Raw genomic sequence first — 18,022 nt, forward strand, 5'->3', positions numbered from 1 at the left:
CCATTATTGCCTTTGGGACGTGGCATTCAGCTCTGCACATTTAATTTTGTTCACCAGCTTTCCAGACCTGACGAACACGAAAGAAATTTAGCCAATCCATACTTTTCAGAATGTGTGTAAATACAAGAATACACAATTCATTGCATTGTGATATTTGTGTCGTTGGTTTATTGTCGGCTACCTTGAGGTATTTGATATTTGAGTGGGAGGACCACACCCTTGACCTGAATTCTCCCTTGGAGCTAATTTTAGTAGGCTTTCTGTTGCTCACAGGCTTGTTCAATCTTATTTCAAAGCGCGAGACTCCATGACACACCTACCAGATCTAAGGTTACTTTAAAGTCGATGGCCAAAAAGTTTTACACCTTCTGATTTTTAGAATGGTTTCTAAAGATTCTGATTTGGAGCACTTAGAACAAACTGACTAACAAAGTGGCAAAGTATAATCTTCAAAAAGTTAAAAACACGTGTCTCCTGGGCACCTGGTGGCTCAGTGGGTTAAAGCCTCTGCCTTTGGCTCAGGTCACGATCCTGGGTCCTGGAATGGAGCCCAGTGTGGGGCTCCTTGCTCGGCAGGGAGTCTCTTTCTCCCTCTCCCTGCCATTCCCCTTGTTTGTGCTCTCTCTGACAAATAAATAAATAAATAAATAAATAAATAAATAAAATATTAAAAAGAAAAAAATCCCACACACAAAACCCACATGTCTCCTACAAGTACTGTTTACAGCAGGCTTGTGCATGGGGCAAATAATGATAAAAGTCATTAACAAGGAAGCAAGCAGGATGACAAAGTTAGGTCAAGGCAGGATACAGGAAAATGAAATACATATTCAGTCAGCAAAAGAAAAAAATGCAATCATTACTTTTAAGGTTATCTTTTCTACTGGAAAGCGTTCACTTACCTCTCAACTGGACAAAACCCTTACTAACGTATCAATCTTCTACAAGTGAATGCCTAATTTCACATACTCTGGACCTAATCAAAGAGTAAACATGAAGTCACTTACCTTCTTGAATGCCGGGCCATCCAGAATGATAACTAGTAGCTACATGTGGCCACTAGTGACTGGTGGCTAGTCTGAAATGGAATGTTCTACAAATACAAAATAAACTAGATTTGACAGACTTGCTATTTGATTAAAAGAAAAGGAACATAAATTATCTTATTTTTTTAAAATATCGATTACATGTTGAAATGGTCAGAGTTTGGATAGATTGCGTGAAGTAGAATACATTATTAAAATGAAATTCACTTGCTTCTTTTTACTTTTGTCAATGGGACTACCAGAAAACTTAAAGTTACACATGTGACTCACATTCTGTTTTATTGTAGAACATTGCCTTAGAGCATCAAATGACCCAGAAATGAACCCAGACAATTTTCTAATACAGCTCAGAAGGACAGAAAGAAATAGTTTTCCCTTGTTTTTAAGTTTTGGATACCTTTTCTCAACATAAGTTACAGGGATCTGGAGGCGGTTTGGTTGTTTCTCTGCCTTCCGGCCTATTCGATGCAGCCAGGAGTTGGGAGCAAGACTGAGAGGCTGGTGTCCTAATCACTTGCGATCTGGACATCCGACTGGACTGTAGGGAGGTGTGTTTTGATTGATTCAACCTGAGTGATCGCATTAGAGAACTGAATCACAGTAATCAAACTGACACGTTGCTGACTTATAAACCGGGACGGGAAGTCCAGTGACCTGGCAATCAAGACTTTCCACTGCTGTTTTCCTGGTGGTTAAGCGCACTTAACTGAATTTCAGATGCTGTGGGGGGCCAGGATGCGGTGGTGGTGGGGTTGGGGAGGTTGGGGGGGGGGGGTCTCATTGCACAGAGAATCAGAGCAAAGTGGCATGTTCTTATTTTGTTTTGTTATTTTGTTACCAAAGTATATTAGTGTGATAAAAGTACTTTAGTTATTCAAACACTTTCAATAACTTCTAACAATTCTATATCCAGAGTCACAGTGAGAGATGGCAGGTCTAAAGTAGTTTTCTATGGCTGGTAATTCATCCATCACTAATCTTATTAAGCTGTTAATTCCCAGAGGACATGATCAGTACTAGACACAATTTCCAAATGTTGAACAAATGGTGTTCAGTAAAACCCTGGAGTTATCCTTAGTCTAAAAGATGCTTCATTTTTTATTCATCACTGAACTTAGTTTGTACTTCTTGATCACAATCTAAGGCAAACATCTTCAATACATATTTTCATTCGCTGTATATTTGAATGGGAATTTCTGGTAAGTTTTAATACTTCCTTTGCCCCTAAATACAAATATATAATTCTATTAAATACTTGAGTAGTAACTTTATTCAGCTCAAGAAAAAATTGCAACTGCTGGCGACCAAAGGCTGAAATATGAAATAACGAACCGTAAAGAAGTAAAGCAAACTTGAGACCAGAATATGTAAGACCTGCTTCAGAGGGGGCGAGAAGAGGTGTTCTTATCAACAACAAAAAAATGGTGTAATAATTTATATGTTCCAGTACTTTTCCTCTGTTTCTACTTAAAATTTTGCCATCTGTTTTGCTCAACTTCAGATCTATAGTTTACCTGATAAAAGTGTATCACATGAAAGTCATCCAGATCTTTGAATTCCCAGCTACAGAGTGTCCTTCTATAGCATAACATGTCTTCAGATATTGTTACTGGAAGTAACCCAGAATTTTCATGGGCTAAAATTTACCCCTTTACTGGAGCATATAAAAATAATAAATGCTGGTTTTCTTTGAAAACAGATCATCTCAATGTTTATAGCCGCCAAGTCTTTGAGGATTTTTTTTTTTTTTTTGTAAGCTTAGGGGGTCTCCCTTTTTCCCTCATTATCCCTATTCTTGAGGGTCAGACCCCCTGCCTTGCACAACCCAGAGGGGAACCTGAGACCTTTTGAAAAACTGCCCAATTTCTCGCCCTTGGAGAAGTGAAGAGTGCCCCGCCCCCATCTGTGAAAAGACGGATTTGAAAAAGAATTTCAATGTCTTCAAGTCTAAGATTTAAGTCTCTAACCCTCCACGACCCAGGACAGCCCCCAAGGCTTCTGGACCCCCTTTCTTACAGCCCTAACTGCTTTGGACTGGCCCGGGAATCCTTGTCCCCGTCCACGGTTCTTGTGGGTCTGTGCGCAGAACTCACAGAGGACCTGTGTTACTTCCCCTGCGAAGAAACAGAATTATCGTGAAAACTTAGGTGGAAACCATTTCGTTTTTGTATCCCAAAGAAGGGCAGCATGTGCCCAAGCACTCCTGAGAAAAAGAACTTTCAGGGGCAAAGGAGCGAACAGGTAATTTAGAAGAAAAACAGAAAGTGGTCTCCGACCGTCCTGGACTTCCCTGGGAGTTGGGGGAGTTGGGGGCACCTGGACGCGTTGTCTTTGGGCTTGCGGAAAAAATAAATGGAGAGCACGAGGCCTGAGGATTCTCGGATCCTTTCCCGACCAAAGTCGGGAGATTTGGTGCGGGGTATTTTAACATTTTCCCCCTTTTGTGAAGTGGAACAAACACAACTTGGGCGCACGGCGGCGGCTCGGAGCTGCCAGCCAGGCGGGCGAGCGGAGCACCAATCAGCGCGCGCCTGCGCTCTATATATACGGCGGCCCGGCCGCGGCGCACCCACGGCGCTCTGCCACTTGTACCCAGTCCCACAGCCTCAGCATGTCGGAGATCGCTCCTGCCGCTCCCGCCGCCGCCCCCCCGGTGGACAAGACCCCGGTGAAGAAGAAGGCGGCCAAAAAGCCCGCAGGGGCGCGCCGCAAGGCGTCCGGCCCCCCGGTGTCGGAGCTGATCATCAAGGCCGTCGCCGCGTCCAAAGAGCGCAGCGGCGTGTCCCTGGCGGCGCTCAAGAAGGCGCTGGCGGCCGCCGGCTACGACGTGGAGAAGAACAACAGCCGCATCAAGCTGGGCCTCAAGAGCCTGGTGAGCAAGGGCACCCTGGTGCAGACCAAGGGCACCGGCGCCTCGGGCTCCTTCAAGCTCAACAAGAAGGCGGCCTCCGGCGAGGCCAAGCCCAAGGCCAAGAAGGCGGGCGCGGCCAAGCCCAAGAAGGCGGCCGGGGCGGCCAAGAAGCCCAAGAAGGCCGCGGGGGCCAGCGCCCCCAAGAAGAGCGCCAAGAAGACCCCCAAGAAGGCCAAGAAGCCCGCGGCGGCGGCTGTCGCCAAGAAAGTGGCCAAGAGCCCGAAGAAGGCCAAGGCGGCCAAGCCCAAGAAGGCGGCCAAGAGCACAGCCAAGGCCCTGAAGCCCAAGACTGCCAAGCCCAAGGTTGCCAAGCCCAAGAAGGCTGCACCCAAGAAGAAGTAGGTTGTTGGACATCTGCTTCTGAAACCCAAAAAGGCTCTTTTCAGAGCCACCACTATCTCCGAGAAAGAGCTGGGCATTCTCTGCGCATCCTATTCGTTTTTCCCTCTTAACTTTCAGCTGTAGGATAGGGTTGCGGGGGTGTGGTTGGTAACTTTGGGCTTAACGCCAACCGGAAAGGGGCGGGGGGGGGTGTTTCTGTGCGGCCATGGGGCCTGTCCCCTGCCCTGCGGTGCCCCCGGTGGCCTTTCCCGCGGCGGTGCGGAAGCGCTGTCCCGAGGCGCGCGCTCGTCCGCCAGCCCCGCCCCGCGCCGGGTACATCGAAAACAACCACAAATCAAGCCAGCCAGTTTGTCTTCAGGAATACCCCGATTGGGTTGGAAAGTCATTCAAAAGTCCCGCCCTGCTCGCGGGTTGGCCCACTCCTCCAGCCCGTGGTCTTCGTCGTGTGTTTCATTGGGTGGCGTCCGGCCTCGGGTGTAGTCTGTGTGTGTTTTGTTTCTGGTGGGTTGAATTGGGCCTTTCCGGTTGATAAATATGTATTTCGGACACTTACCATGTTTTGGAAATTAAAGTTGGGGTGTCCGGGGGCAGTCCCGGGCCCGGGAGGAGAGGGCGCAGGCGCCTGCGTCCCGCGCTCTGGTGTGCAAGCCGGTGCGCCGCGGCCCAAGTACCTCGCCGGGACAACGCGCGGTGGCGGCGGCGACCCTGCCCGGGCGCACCGCCCGACCTGCGCCCTCCAGTGCCTCGCCTCGCGTACCTTTGGACACAGGTGTGATGGATTTCAGGGCATCAGAAACAGCTTTTCGTCGGCCATTTTGTCCTGGCAGCGGGTCCCCAAGCCTCATTGTAGGCAGACGTCAACATCCAAAAGCCGGAGACGTTTTAAACGCATTTCTGTGCGGCGGTCCCAAGTCCAACAGTTTCGACGCCAGGAACAAAATATGGGTAAACTGGAAACGTGTGCGTGGGTGGGGGGTGATGCCTAACGAAGGGCTTTCGTTTGTATTCACGGTGTTATCTGCGGGTTCCTTGATATTCATGGCGTTTCTTCCGGACAAAGTCCTAGTCCTGCTTCTATTCTGGTGAACACGGATTTTCTCAAGTTCCAGGAACAGGGGCTTCTGGGACCTGCTGCTCAGTTTTTCGTCCGTTGCCACGATGACGGAACTAGCGGTTAATTAATCTAGATTCGTTCCCGCATTACCGGCAGCGATCACGGGTTTCATCCCTACCCGCACCGCCCCTCCCACGGAATGGGGACACTTTAGTGTCCGTTGTTGTAAGTAGAAAGACCTCCACTTTTAGGGCGCAGCGCGCGCGTGCACACGAAGACAATTTTCCCAATTTTCCATAAATTACACGAAGTAATTTTTGTGCTGTTAATTTCACATTTAAAACCGTGGAGCCCTCTGTATTTTGTTGTAAGGTTTAATAAATGTATACAACCCTTCCATGTCTTCCCCTTGTCCCCTCCCTGCTCCACCCTCATTTTGAGATGCCACCTTTATCATAGGCTAAATTCCCTGGGTAAGTGGAATAATTCTTGGTTTTCTACTTTGTTCCTTTGGTCTCTCATTCCTCAAGTGTGATCACACTAAATATTGTTCACAGGACTATTTTCAATGCTGAGAATACGTGACCTATAGTAGGTATTAAAATAAAAATTGAATGTTTAATAAACTGAGGTGTTGTGACTACTAGCTGATAGAGCTCATTCCCTGTTCTTGCTCTTTCTCAGAATTTCCTGGTTATTCTAGTTTTTGTTAATTTCGTTTTTCCAAATGTAATTTAAGATGCTTCCTTCCTCCCACCTCTCCACCCCTCCACTATGCATAAAAAACCCTCAAAACCCTATCAGTAGTTTCTTTGGGATGATGTTAAATTTACAAATTAATTTGGGGAGACAATGAAGTTTTCCTATTCAAGAACATTTTATTTCCCCCCCCTTTTTTTTCAAATATTTTGTACATGTGGAGAATGTTTCAAATTTTCTCCAACTAGATCTTCATATTTCTTATTACCTTTATTCCCAGATATTTTGTCATCTTTCTACTGTTGAAATGGCAACCTATGAGATTTGAGATTCCTTGAGGGCCAGAATACCATAAAGGGCACACTGAAGAAGATACCCAGTTCTGGAAGAGATCTATGCCTGTGTGAATTAACAACCTCTAGAACAATGTCGTGTATAGCCACAGAAAGAAAAAAGAAACAGGTGAAATCAATGTTAATAACATAATTTATTTAACGTAATATATCCAAAATATTCTCATTCAACATAAAAGCAATGGAAAAATATTTATAAGTTATTTCACATTCTTTTTTGCGTCTCATATTATGTCTTTGAAAACTCTATGCATACGGCATATCTCAGTTCCTGCTAACCTGTTCAACAGCTCAGTTAACTATATGTGGCTCCTGGCAACCATATGAACAATGAAACTCTAGAATGCCCTCTGGTCCCAAATAATCCTGGTCTTCTCTAACCTGGTCTTTGGCTTAAAGCTTGCATGTCAGGGTGTCAATATATACTATTTTCTGTGCTTAAATTTTTGGTGAAGTGTCTGACCTTAAATGATGGTTGACTGGTCCACAGGGCACTGGGCCAAAATGAACCATCAACAATTGTCTTCCAAAAACTGGAATTGAGTTATAGAAACTGAGGTGAACCGATGTCCAGGGAACTGATTTCTTAGACACTCTCTAGGAGAAACCAAGAAGGCTGGTGACTAAAAAGACCAAAATGGAGCCAAGAGATGCCTAGAGGGTTATTGTCTGTGCTCCTGACATTGGAGTTCTTGGTTCTCCTAGCCATCTCAACTCCTGCCACTAGGGTCACTTCTCAGCTCAGACTGGGTCAAGTTCTAGCAATCAGGAGACTTAAGACACTCCAAATAGAAGCACAGTTCGTCCTCAGTCGAGCGTAGAGTACTTCCACGCTTCCTTTCCTCTTCGGATGCTGTTAAGTCCGCACACCTTTGGAGGTTATATACTTGCAGTTGACCCTAACATTGAATGTCTCCTGCAAACATGCCTGCTTAGGTAACGGGCGTCCTTTACTTTCAAATGAAATGTATTCCTCAAGAACAAACAATCGCCCTTCTCTAGTAGGGTGTAGGGAGAGTTCGTTCGTGGAGAGCTGAAAGTTGTAAAAATCTCTAATGTCACCTAGACTTTAGATAAAATCTTCACTAATGTTTCTTCGATTTTGTTCCATTCCCTCACCAGTGTTCACAAAGTAGCCTGGCTTAAGTCCGATGCTGTAAGCCATTCATTAGACTCCAATTTGGCCGCTTTAAGAAAAAGGTCCTTGTTTTTGATTTCTAATAATGAAGTTTATATTTTATTTTGACATTATTCATATTATCATTTCCAACATTCTACTTACTATGATCATACTGATAATGGCAATAATATATTCAAATAATTGCCCAAACATGCCTGATTAGCCAAAACGGGCAATGAATACTGCATAAACAAAATTGCTGGTTGATAATTCAACAATGAAAATTCACGATCTCGTGTCCATGTTTGACAAAAATGTGAGTAACACAGAAATTAAAGGCTACTTGTAATGCATTATAATGCAATATAATTGTAATGCATTATAATGCAAACTTTTTTTTTTCTCTTGCCCATACACAGAGCTCTCATGGCTGAAAAATTAAATATCCTATTACTTCTCATAAGCAAAATTCTAGGTATTATTCTATGCCTAAGGGAAGTATAGAGAGTAACTTTGGGTTGAAACTCATACCAGAGATGAACAGGTCCAGGAGAGGCAAGATTACATCATTAGAGGATTTCACAGTGGAGAATTAGAGCATTTCCGAGCTCTAATTTACAATGTGCCAAACACTGTTGCTCATCCCTCTCCACTTACTGTCAAACACCTTGTCACAGCACGTAGGTGTCACTAATACTGGGGATTGGTGATATTGAGAATATAGCTTGTTGGGACGCCTGGGTGGCTCAGTTGGTTAAGCGGCTGCCTTCGGCTCAGGTCATGATCCCAGCGTCCTGGGATCGAGTCCCGCATCGGGCTCCTTGCTCTGCAGGGAGCCTGCTTCTCCCTCTGCCACTCTGTCTGCCTGTGCTCCCTCTCTCTCTCTCTCTGACAAATAAATAAATGAAATCTTAAAAAAAAAAAAAAGAATATAGCTTGTTAGTTTCCAATCAGTGAGCCAGTGTAACTATCTTCTGTATGCTAGTGCTTATCCTCAGAAATACTGTAAGAGCTGTATCACTTATTTGACATTTTCTAGTAGCCACATTTAAAGAAGTAGAAAAGAAACACATAAATCTCTTTTAATAGTATTTTAACTCACTATAATAGAAATACCAGTTCAACAAGTTATCTAATATAAAAAATATTAAGGAGGTTTTTTTATTCTATTTTTCAGACAGCTAGTCCCAGACAGCTCTTTGAAACCTGGTATATAGTTTACCCTCAAAGCTCGTCCCAATTTGGACTAGTCATATTTCAGGTGCATGATAGCTATCCATGGCTAGTGGTTACTATCGTGGACAATATAGGTCCATAGTAAACACTGTGGGTAAGACACAAGCAAATACTTGCTCTGTAGCAGAATCCAGATGTTTCCAAGGAAATGATGATTCTGAGCTGGTCCCGAGGCCCAGAGAGCATCCCTAATATGTGATGTTTCTTTTCCTCATCCTATCCACCTCATCTCATACCAGGCCACTGAGCAGAGGACTCTGACAATAGAAGGTAGCCCAAGTTCAGGCCACTGCATATCTTAGCCATCCAGCCTAATCTGTGTGACAGGAGCAGCTAGCTCTAAGAATCCCTTTCTGGGCAATCTTATTAATCAGAAGATATTTAGAGTGTAGGTTCAGTGTGACATTGCCTGTCAATGATATTTATTAGTAGTATGAATTTGGCCAATTAACTAAAATGTCTAAATGTCTAACTAAAATGTCTAAAGTTCTTGCTCCGTAAAATGGACACAGTGAGAGAACTTGACTTTCAGTGTTGTATCAAGAATGATATCAGGGCGCCTGGGTGGTTCAGTCTGTTGAGCATCTGACTCTTGATTTCAGCTCAGGTCTTAATCTCAGTGTTATGAGTTTGAGCCCTGCATTGGGCCCCATGCTGGACATGGAGCCTACTTAAAAAAAAAAAAAAAAAAAAAAAGTAAGAAATGGTATATAACAATTCAGGCCAATCAGTTCACATGGTACTTGACCTATGGAACGCTATGAAGGTTAGCTATTCAACTGTCTCCAGTGAAAACTTGGTTTTATTGTTCCTCCCATGGGGACCTCTTAAAGGAAGATGATATTCAGTCCAGAATAGAACCATAACACCCTGCAGTATTGTCCCAGGGAACTCACATTCACACCAAAAATGTTCAAATTGCTCGGAGTTGACTTTATATCCTTCCCGGTAAGTTTTGTCCTTCTGGTATCTCTGTGAATGGTCCCACCATCCAAAGCAGCATGCAAGCCACGCTTGGGTTATCCCAGAGGCCTACATGTCATCCCAAACTAGCGGTTCTCAATTCCTAGTGCTGGAAGAGAGTGGTAGGAGAGCAGGGGAAGGCCGTGTATAATTTAGAAAAGCACAGGAAGTGTTCAGAAGCACATTTACCCTGAAGCTAATGAAACTCAAATGTTAGGCCCTTGGGAGTGTATTCACTTGGTCTCTCTCTCTTTTTTAAAAATTTCAATATTAAGATATTTTATTCACAGCGGGTTACACCTGTTGTTTGTTGCCACTCAATTTTCCCTTTTGTATTCCAGTGCACCTTTCGCCTGATTATATGGGGATTCCGATGAACACATTTGGATTTAGGTAAGAGAAAATTTACTTCCTATATGTTTAGTTTAGGATTAACAAAGTATAAAATTCGCAGATGTGCTCACATATAGTTCAGTTCTAGCCAATCAGTTGGAAGAGTGGTTTCATGCTGTGCACTCCTGCTGCTCACTGACAAACCTGAATTTCAGACAAGATGTGCTGGATGCACATAATGACATCCGTGTATTTGTAGCAACTGCCGTGGCAGTAAAGGTGTATAGTACGGATGAATCAAGATTTGAAACGTATAGAGCTGAAAGCTAGTCCATGAAGAATCCTTCCAAATTTTACAACTCATATATGAAAGAAGATTGACCAAGGAGTTCCCAGATTTGAACACAGTCTTAAAAATGACACTACCAATAGTGTGTTTGGAAGCTGAAACTCAGTTCTAAGTTATCAAGAGAACAAAACAAATTGTGATCAATTTACCTGGGAGGAAATACTGAATTCTCTTCCCACTGTATATATAGGAAATATTCATACATATGTATGTGTATATTCATATACATATACATAAATATACGTGTGTGTGTGTGTGTGTGTGTGTGTGTGTGTGTGTGTGTGTGTGTATTTTGGTGGGCAGCAAAACAAGATTTATTGAGCAATAGCACAAAGTTTCCAAGGAGGGAGGCAACCCGAGAGGGTTGCCCTCAAATAATTTTCAAGCGAAAATGGAATCAGAGTATGCCATCAAAAATATTCTAAGACAGGGGCACCTGGGTGGCTCAGTGGGTTAAAGCCTCTGCCTTCGGCTCAGGTCATGATCCCAGGGTCCTGGGGTTGAGCCCCGCATCTGGCTCTCTGCTCAGCGGGGAGCCTGCTTCCTCCTCTTTCTGTGCCTGCCTCTCTGCCTACTTCTGATCTCTCTCTCTCTCTGTCAAATAAATAAGATCTTAAAATATATATATATATATATTCTAAGACAAAAAAATTATAGTGTTGTATTCGAAAATTAATGTGCTATTTTACTGAATTTTGTGATAGCTACAGCTTTATTTTGGTAAAATTGGAATTTGGATCCTTTCAATTATAAATATTCACTGTCTATTTTGTATGTTAAATTTTGAATTGTGACTATTGAGTTGCCAAGTTGTGTAAGTTTTAGGCCTCAAAAAACCTTGGACTACCATCAGTTTATTATAACTTTACACTTAGAAAATTAAAGAAAGTATCACTTTAGTGAATGATTTTGCATTTATTAAAAGGGGACATGGAGAGTGCCTGGGTGGCTCAGTGGGTTAAGCCTCTGCCTTTGGCTCGGGTTATGATCTCAGGGTCCTGGAATGGAGTCCTGCATCAGGCTCTCTGCTCAGTGGGGAGCCTGCTCCCTGCCCCCTACCCCTCATCCCCCACCCCCTGCCTGCCTCTCTGCCTACTTGTGATCTCTTATGTCAAATAAATAAAACCTTAAACACACACACACACACACAACTTTAAAAAAGGCGGGGGGGGGGGTGACATGGGTAGGAGAAACACTCTAGGTAACAGCCTCTCAGAATCAAATCCCACTGATTTTAAGTTGCGTAGGCAGAGAAACTTCGGATAATGATAGATCAGTCTTTTGTCTTATTGCATATATGTATTTAGTGGGTGTCTTCTGGTGAGTACAGAAGTCTGTTTCTGTAACTTGGTCCCTTCTCAGACCAATACAAGATTCTGAAGTCAGGATACATGAAATGTTTTGCAGATTATTGGAAACGTTAAGGATACTGAAAATGCTGTTAGACTTGCTTCTGTTATGTTAAATGGAATAAAAGCTTTTACAGGGGGTGGTCAGGACCCTCTGCAAACTCACCTGACTAAATGGTATTCTCTGAAGTTGGAACTGAACAGGCCAAACTAAACCAATATAAAGGGGTTCTAGGAACCGCACTGCAAACGCAGAAAGAGAAAACTCCCTGGAGACAGAGTCCAACTACAAGCTTAATTTGCACTCTATTCCTGGTGCACATGTGAAGCTTGTCTAACGGCTCTAGAAAATTACAACTGCTTTCATGTCACCCCGGAAACGATAAATGCATCTTAAAACAGCAGCTCTTTAACAGGTCTGCTGAAGCCTGAGAAAGGGACTTGGAATATTCAGCAGGTTAACACTCAAATACACCTTGTACTAAAAACGTCCACGTCAGAAATCATTTCCGTGGCAAATAAACTTTGTTTCTGTAGTTGGGACCGTAAGTTACAACCCCTTTCAAGAGATAGTGGGTGGCTCTGAAAAGAGCCTTTTACAACCGGCAGTTTGTTTTACGCCCTCTCGCCGCGGATGCGGCGCGCCAGCTGGATGTCCTTGGGCATGATGGTGACGCGCTTGGCGTGGATGGCGCAGAGGTTGGTGTCCTCGAAGAGCCCCACCAGGTAGGCCTCGCACGCCTCCTGCAGCGCCATGACGGCCGAGCTCTGGAAGCGCAGGTCGGTCTTGAAGTCCTGCGCGATCTCGCGCACCAGCCGCTGGAACGGCAGCTTGCGGATCAGCAGCTCGGTGGACTTCTGGTAGCGCCGGATCTCGCGCAGGGCCACCGTGCCGGGCCGGTAGCGGTGCGGCTTCTTCACGCCGCCCGTGGCCGGCGCGCTCTTGCGGGCCGCCTTGGTGGCCAGCTGCTTGCGCGGGGCCTTGCCGCCGGTCGACTTGCGCGCCGTCTGCTTCGTGCGAGCCATTGGGGGGAACTAAAGACACACCGAGAGCCTGGGGAGCAAACGCAAAGATTCCTTTATATACAGTAAGAGGCATTCTGATTGGCCTCGTAGTTTTTCAAAAGAACCGCGCGATGAAATCATTGGTCGAACGGTATCCACATTGGTGAGTTACTGGAGAATCCGATTGGATGAATAACTCCACCTCTCTCCCTCTTTTCAGTGTGAATTAATATTCAAAGGTTGTTTTATGCTTTCACTAAGCACAGGAGCCCTAGCCAGCCTTTTAAGAAACATGTTAAATATAATCTGTGTGGTTCTGTAAATGTAAGTGAACCTGAGATTCCCCCAATTCTTCACAGGCTCGGAGGTTATCAATCCTGCCGGTCTGCACACTTCACTGAGTACAATTTTGTCTTGTTACCGTCTCTAGGCAGTTGGGCTAGTTATTTTGAAGTAGATCTCGGGTAACCTGGACTGCCTCTTCCTAGATCTTCGGTCATTATAGCTCTCCTAATACCGAGTTTTCTCGTATTAAACTACATGGCAGCGTTCCTGGGTGTATTTGGAATATCGCACGTAAAGCACCGGATCTACTAATGCTACATACAAAACTGTACCGCAATGATAGCTTGCCTTTGTTGGATGAAATTTTTCCCTAAACTGAAAACTTGGAAAGCTTGTGCAACTTTATTACTGGTCAAAAGCAAATTTCCTTCCTGCTTGTACATTTCAGCCTCTTGCACTTCTTGTAGCGAACTGACACGTCTGGTACACACTCAGCCCATAGTAGAGAACCTGTTTCCTTAAATTTCAATGTTTCAATTTCCCCATTTTTATAGGTTTGCTCAGGATTGGTTCTACCAAGGTAGCACAAACTGGGTTACCAGCCATTCTTGTGAAAATGTGGATGGCTCTGAAAAGAGCCTTTTATTTGCTATAGTTGAGTATAAAATACGTGCTGTCTGTGCTAGATTTTTATTTGCCCTTGGCCTTGTGGTGGCTCTCGGTCTTCTTGGGCAGCAGCACGGCCTGGATGTTGGGCAGCACGCCGCCCTGCGCGATGGTGACGCGGCCCAGCAGCTTGTTGAGCTCCTCGTCGTTGCGGATGGCCAGCTGCAGGTGGCGCGGGATGATGCGCGTCTTCTTGTTGTCGCGCGCCGCGTTGCCCGCCAGCTCCAGGATCTCGGCCGTCAGGTACTCGAGCACGGCCGCCAGGTACACGGGCGCGCCGGCCCCGACCCGCTCCGAGTAGTTGCCCTTGCGGAGCAGGCGGTGCACGCGGCCCACCGGGAACTGCAGACCGGCTCGGGATGACCGAGTCTTTGCTTTGGCACGGGCTTTACCCCCTTGCTTCCCACGGCCAGACATGTCGACTTAATTAAGCTCAACAACCAAAACAACACATACACTAAAAACACGTTTGCAACTACCACCCGCCCTCTAACCCCGCCAAAAACCTCTTTTATAGGCAGCTCAGGAATGAGCCTACAAGCTACCCCATTGGTCAAACTATGTTAGTCTGTGTATCCAATAGAAAGAGAGACTGTTAATCCCTTATTTGCATAAACCCCTCCCCAGAGCGAGAGATCTCACATTTTATCCAATCAGAAGTGACAATTCTTGAAACTTCATTTGCATTGAGGAACTATAAAAGAATGAGCTCTGGACTTTTCACAACACTAACCTTTGTTGGGGTGAGTGCGATTCTTGTTTCTACAACTTACAGGGAAAAGCCATGCCTGAGCCTTCCAAATCTGCTCCGGCTCCGAAGAAGGGCTCCAAAAAAGCCATCACTAAAGCACAGAAGAAGGACGGCAAAAAACGCAAACGCAGCCGCAAAGAGAGCTATTCCATCTACGTGTACAAGGTGCTGAAGCAGGTGCACCCCGACACCGGCATCTCATCCAAGGCCATGGGCATCATGAACTCGTTCGTCAACGACATCTTCGAGCGCATCGCGGGCGAGGCGTCCCGCCTGGCGCACTACAACAAGCGCTCGACCATCACGTCCAGGGAGATCCAGACGGCCGTGCGCCTGCTGCTGCCCGGGGAGCTGGCCAAGCACGCCGTGTCTGAGGGCACCAAGGCCGTCACTAAGTACACCAGCTCCAAGTAAGCGGCTTGTGATTCAACCCCAAAGGCTCTTTTCAGAGCCACCCACTTATCAACAAAGATCTGTAACCACCACTTCGTTGCGGTGTTAAGTGCAAGTTTGCCACTACAGTTTGAGTTTTAAGGAATCTCATCCAACAATGGTTGATTTCACCCATTTTTTTCATCCCAGGTTGTCTTCCCCTAAAGCTCAGGATGCTTGCAAATTCTCAATCTTATTTTCCTAGTGTTTACGTTGCTGAAAAAGGGTTTTCCTGCAGAGTAAAGTGGTTAAAGGTTTTCAGAATAGGGACCCTCAGGGCATGACTAATCGAGACTCGCTGTTGGGAGGAGGGCGAGATCTGGGCTGCGGGAAAGAAGTAGGGCTTATACCTGGACCCTAAATTCCCTTGCATAAAACACTGGGTAGATATACGCCGGTGGTTCTCGTGGGCACTTCTGAGATACACTTCAAGTTCTTTGCACAGTTTAAAGGGAATTACTCTAGTTTCACACTAGAATTGTTTACCGATGGCAACAGCCAATCTACACCCGTTTCAATTTTTTTTGCGTCCCAAGATTCCGAGGTCCCATTTCCCATTCTGAGTGTTAATGGCATTTCGAGAATGTCACTAGAAGGGCGGGGGGGATGGCCGTCCAGCTCTAAGAAGGACAAAAGGTTTGAATTTCCCGCTCTTCCCTATCGCGCCACCTTACTGGCTGGCGAGGAGGGCCTGGGTTGGAGACGAAGCTGTGCTGGTTTTTCTTGGTAAACCTCTATCGAAGACACCAGACTCCAAAAATAATTCTGTAAAGACAGAAAATGCCTTGATGAAGAGGAGGTAATGGGGCAGGTCTAGGTCCGGGATTGGGGGAGGAGAGGAGAATGGGTAGGACTCAGCTGTTGACTGCCGATGAAAAAAAGGAAAACTGTATTTTTTTCATCAGTCTATGAGCATTTTATGTAGTTGACACACAACAGTGACTTTGGATGAAGAAATAAAATGTACAATAGAATTTCTTTAAAAGGACCCCTTTATGAAGAAAATTTAAGTTTAAATGATCTCTTCCCAGATCTCAAATGTCAGCCCACCACTGTATGAGTACTTCAAGTCTCAGCAACACAAAATATAGCTGTGAATGAGACCCCGGCCTTAAAAATTAATAATTATAAAAAGACATATTCTCCCTACCCCCCTTCCTTTTTTTTTTTAATTATCAAACTCAGCCAACACGTTAAAAATCACTGACCTTTATGTTCTGACCCTGGCGAGGTGAGATCTAGGTGGTAATATTTCTCATCCTGTTCAAAACGGTCTGAGGTAGGGATAATTTTTTTCCTCATCTCGTCCTTCAAAACTTTTGCCTACCTGTTGCTTTCTACCTTTCATCTCTCCTCTCTCTCTCCTTCCATACTCCCCTTCCTTCCTAACATTTGATTCTTTACGTAAAACTTTACCCTTAATTGACAAGTTCAAACTAATCTGGGGTTTGTAGATTCAGACCTAGGCCTTTTTCCATCTGTCCTGAATACCGGCTGATCTCTAACAAGTGAAAGGAGAATTAAAAAAAAAAATCAGATGCCTCGACTGTGGGGTAGACTATGGATCTATAGTGAGGAGTGGTGAGAAAGCAGAAAAAACTCATAAAATCTCTCCAGCTGCATATGATGGGAGGCCAATTTTGGACACAAGCAGAGCCAGCAGGCGAGCCATCCAAGTGAAATCCTACAAGGCTTTATACACCCTCTTCCCTAGTAAAACACCCGCATTTTTCTCCAAAAAGGCAATTTCTGAGTAAAAAAGCAAATGAGAAAAAAATAGCTTGTATTACTTTCCTGATCACCCGTGCAGCCACGGGGAAGTTTTAGCTGCCATCCTGTCCAAGGAAGATGAGCTGGAGACAAGAAGAGCTCCATCTGTCCCCGATCTGGATCTGTCCCTGAGGGAAAGCGGAGATGCTCTGGGCTAAAGTTCTGGGTGCCAAGAACAAGACAGAGGGGGTGGGGCTGGAGAGACTTTTAATTTGGAGGGAGGTTGAAAATTTGGAAAAGACACATAACAGGGGGTCCAGAAAGTGTTCACGATTTGGGAAAGAGGGCAGAGTTAGAAATGGAATGCCCTGGCCCTGCTTCCTAGCAGATGAGAGGACACAGAATTCTCAGTTCTGCCTTCAGCATCTCTCTGCAACATCTGATGTCTTTCCTCTTGGCTTTTCATTTCCATTAAATAATATACACATTTAAGTCAGTTCTTTTTAACTTCCTTGTAAAACAATACCTGCCCGTTATTTTAAAATAACAACCACCACAAATAATTTCAAATAAACAAATGAAAACCAACTGTAATTCCATTACCCAGGACATTTTTGCCATCGATCTTATGGAAATTTTACTTTGTCTATATATATACATACATATATATGTATGTATATATATACATACACACACACATACACATATACACACACATACATACATACATATATGGGTCTCTATGCATATAGATATATGAATGTCATATGAGATCATACTTTTTCTTATCCTTTAAAATTTAACAGAGATCATGTTGATCTCTATTAAAGTGAATGGGGAAACCCTGGGACCTGGGGCCTCTACTCTGCACATCCCAAAGAGGTGACCAGGTTCTTGGTCTTGTCACAAAAAAGAATTCAAGGACAGACATGCAACAGAGAGGACAAGGGACACAGGCGGAAAGGTTTATTAAAGTTAAAATTATACCCTTGAGATATGAGAGAGAGAGAAGGAGCTGCTCCCCCTGCTTCTTCCACCTCCCTTGCTCAAGGATTCCGTGTTGTGGCGCCGCCATCTTGGGCCTGTCTGGTGGGATCCAGCTTCTGGCGGACGCTGCCGGGAGGGCCCCTGACCTTCCCCACAGCCGGCGGTGGCGTCCTCCTTGCTGGTCTCCGGGCATCCTCATAGACCCTCACTAACTGCCTATTCTAAAAGTACCAGAAAGAGAGCTATTGTCAAGGATAACTTTTTCTTTTCTTTTCTTTTCTTTTTTAAATCCGAAAGACTTATCTGCAGGGCAGGGCGTACAGCTGATGAACCAAACATCTATTCTTACCTTCCTGTGAATTGCCAGTCTCTCCTTTGAAGCCCCCGGTCCCCGTTCCTTAGTTCAGGATGGCCTACACGTCTCACCTGCC

The 18,022-nt window shown here is 44.9% G+C and overlaps 6 protein-coding genes across 8 annotated transcripts in view; 3 read left to right on the top strand and 3 right to left on the bottom strand.

Annotated features, from left to right (window-relative positions):
* Positions 1 to 18,022, top strand: part of LOC111162609 — a 207,498-nt gene that overhangs the window by 176,770 nt on the left and 12,706 nt on the right. The window contains exon 3 of the mRNA XM_022527121.1: positions 1,962 to 1,987. Coding sequence (XP_022382829.1) covers positions 1,962 to 1,987 — 26 coding nt within the window. The remainder of the gene's footprint in view (positions 1 to 1,961; positions 1,988 to 18,022) is intronic.
* Positions 1 to 18,022, bottom strand: part of LOC111138542 (histone H2B type 1-A) — a 364,628-nt gene that overhangs the window by 91,284 nt on the left and 255,322 nt on the right. The window lies entirely within an intron of this gene.
* Positions 3,658 to 16,316, top strand: LOC111162613 (histone H1.2). Its single transcript, XM_022527126.1, has 2 exons — positions 3,658 to 4,388; positions 16,306 to 16,316. The coding sequence occupies exon 1, from the start codon at positions 3,658 to 3,660 to the stop codon at positions 4,297 to 4,299; it is 642 nt and encodes a 213-aa protein (XP_022382834.1). The 3' UTR covers positions 4,300 to 4,388; positions 16,306 to 16,316.
* On the bottom strand, positions 12,371 to 12,781 carry LOC111138531 (histone H3.1). Its single transcript, XM_022490547.1, has one exon. It carries the CDS (start codon positions 12,779 to 12,781, stop codon positions 12,371 to 12,373), a length of 411 nt encoding a protein of 136 aa, XP_022346255.1.
* On the bottom strand, positions 13,671 to 14,181 carry LOC111138535 (histone H2A type 1-B/E). Of its 2 annotated transcripts, XM_022490551.1 has the most exons (2): positions 14,048 to 14,181; positions 13,671 to 13,942 (listed from the first exon to the last, which is right to left on the bottom strand). In XM_022490551.1, exons 1-2 carry the CDS (start codon positions 14,126 to 14,128, stop codon positions 13,736 to 13,738), a joined length of 288 nt encoding a protein of 95 aa, XP_022346259.1. In that variant the 5' UTR covers positions 14,129 to 14,181; the 3' UTR covers positions 13,671 to 13,735. The 2 variants fall into 2 exon arrangements, with proteins under 2 accessions (XP_022346259.1, XP_022346258.1); XM_022490550.1 differs by having other exon boundaries at positions 13,671 to 14,181.
* Positions 14,496 to 14,876, top strand: LOC111138548 (histone H2B type 1-B). Its single transcript, XM_022490565.1, has one exon. It carries the CDS (start codon positions 14,496 to 14,498, stop codon positions 14,874 to 14,876), a length of 381 nt encoding a protein of 126 aa, XP_022346273.1.

Source organism: Enhydra lutris, unplaced genomic scaffold (assembly GCF_002288905.1).
Source record: "Enhydra lutris kenyoni isolate GAN:26980312 unplaced genomic scaffold, ASM228890v2 scaffoldscaffold93, whole genome shotgun sequence".
Taxonomy (NCBI): Eukaryota; Metazoa; Chordata; class Mammalia; order Carnivora; family Mustelidae; genus Enhydra; species Enhydra lutris.

Excerpts from the sequence above, each read along its gene's own strand:
- LOC111162613 (XM_022527126.1), top strand. The coding sequence starts at position 3,658 with ATGTCGGAGATCGCTCCTGCCGCTCCCGCCGCCGCCCCCCCGGTGGAC.
- LOC111138531 (XM_022490547.1), bottom strand. The coding sequence starts at position 12,781 with ATGGCTCGCACGAAGCAGACGGCGCGCAAGTCGACCGGCGGCAAGGCC.
- LOC111138535 (XM_022490550.1), bottom strand. The coding sequence starts at position 14,128 with ATGTCTGGCCGTGGGAAGCAAGGGGGTAAAGCCCGTGCCAAAGCAAAG.
- LOC111138548 (XM_022490565.1), top strand. The coding sequence starts at position 14,496 with ATGCCTGAGCCTTCCAAATCTGCTCCGGCTCCGAAGAAGGGCTCCAAA.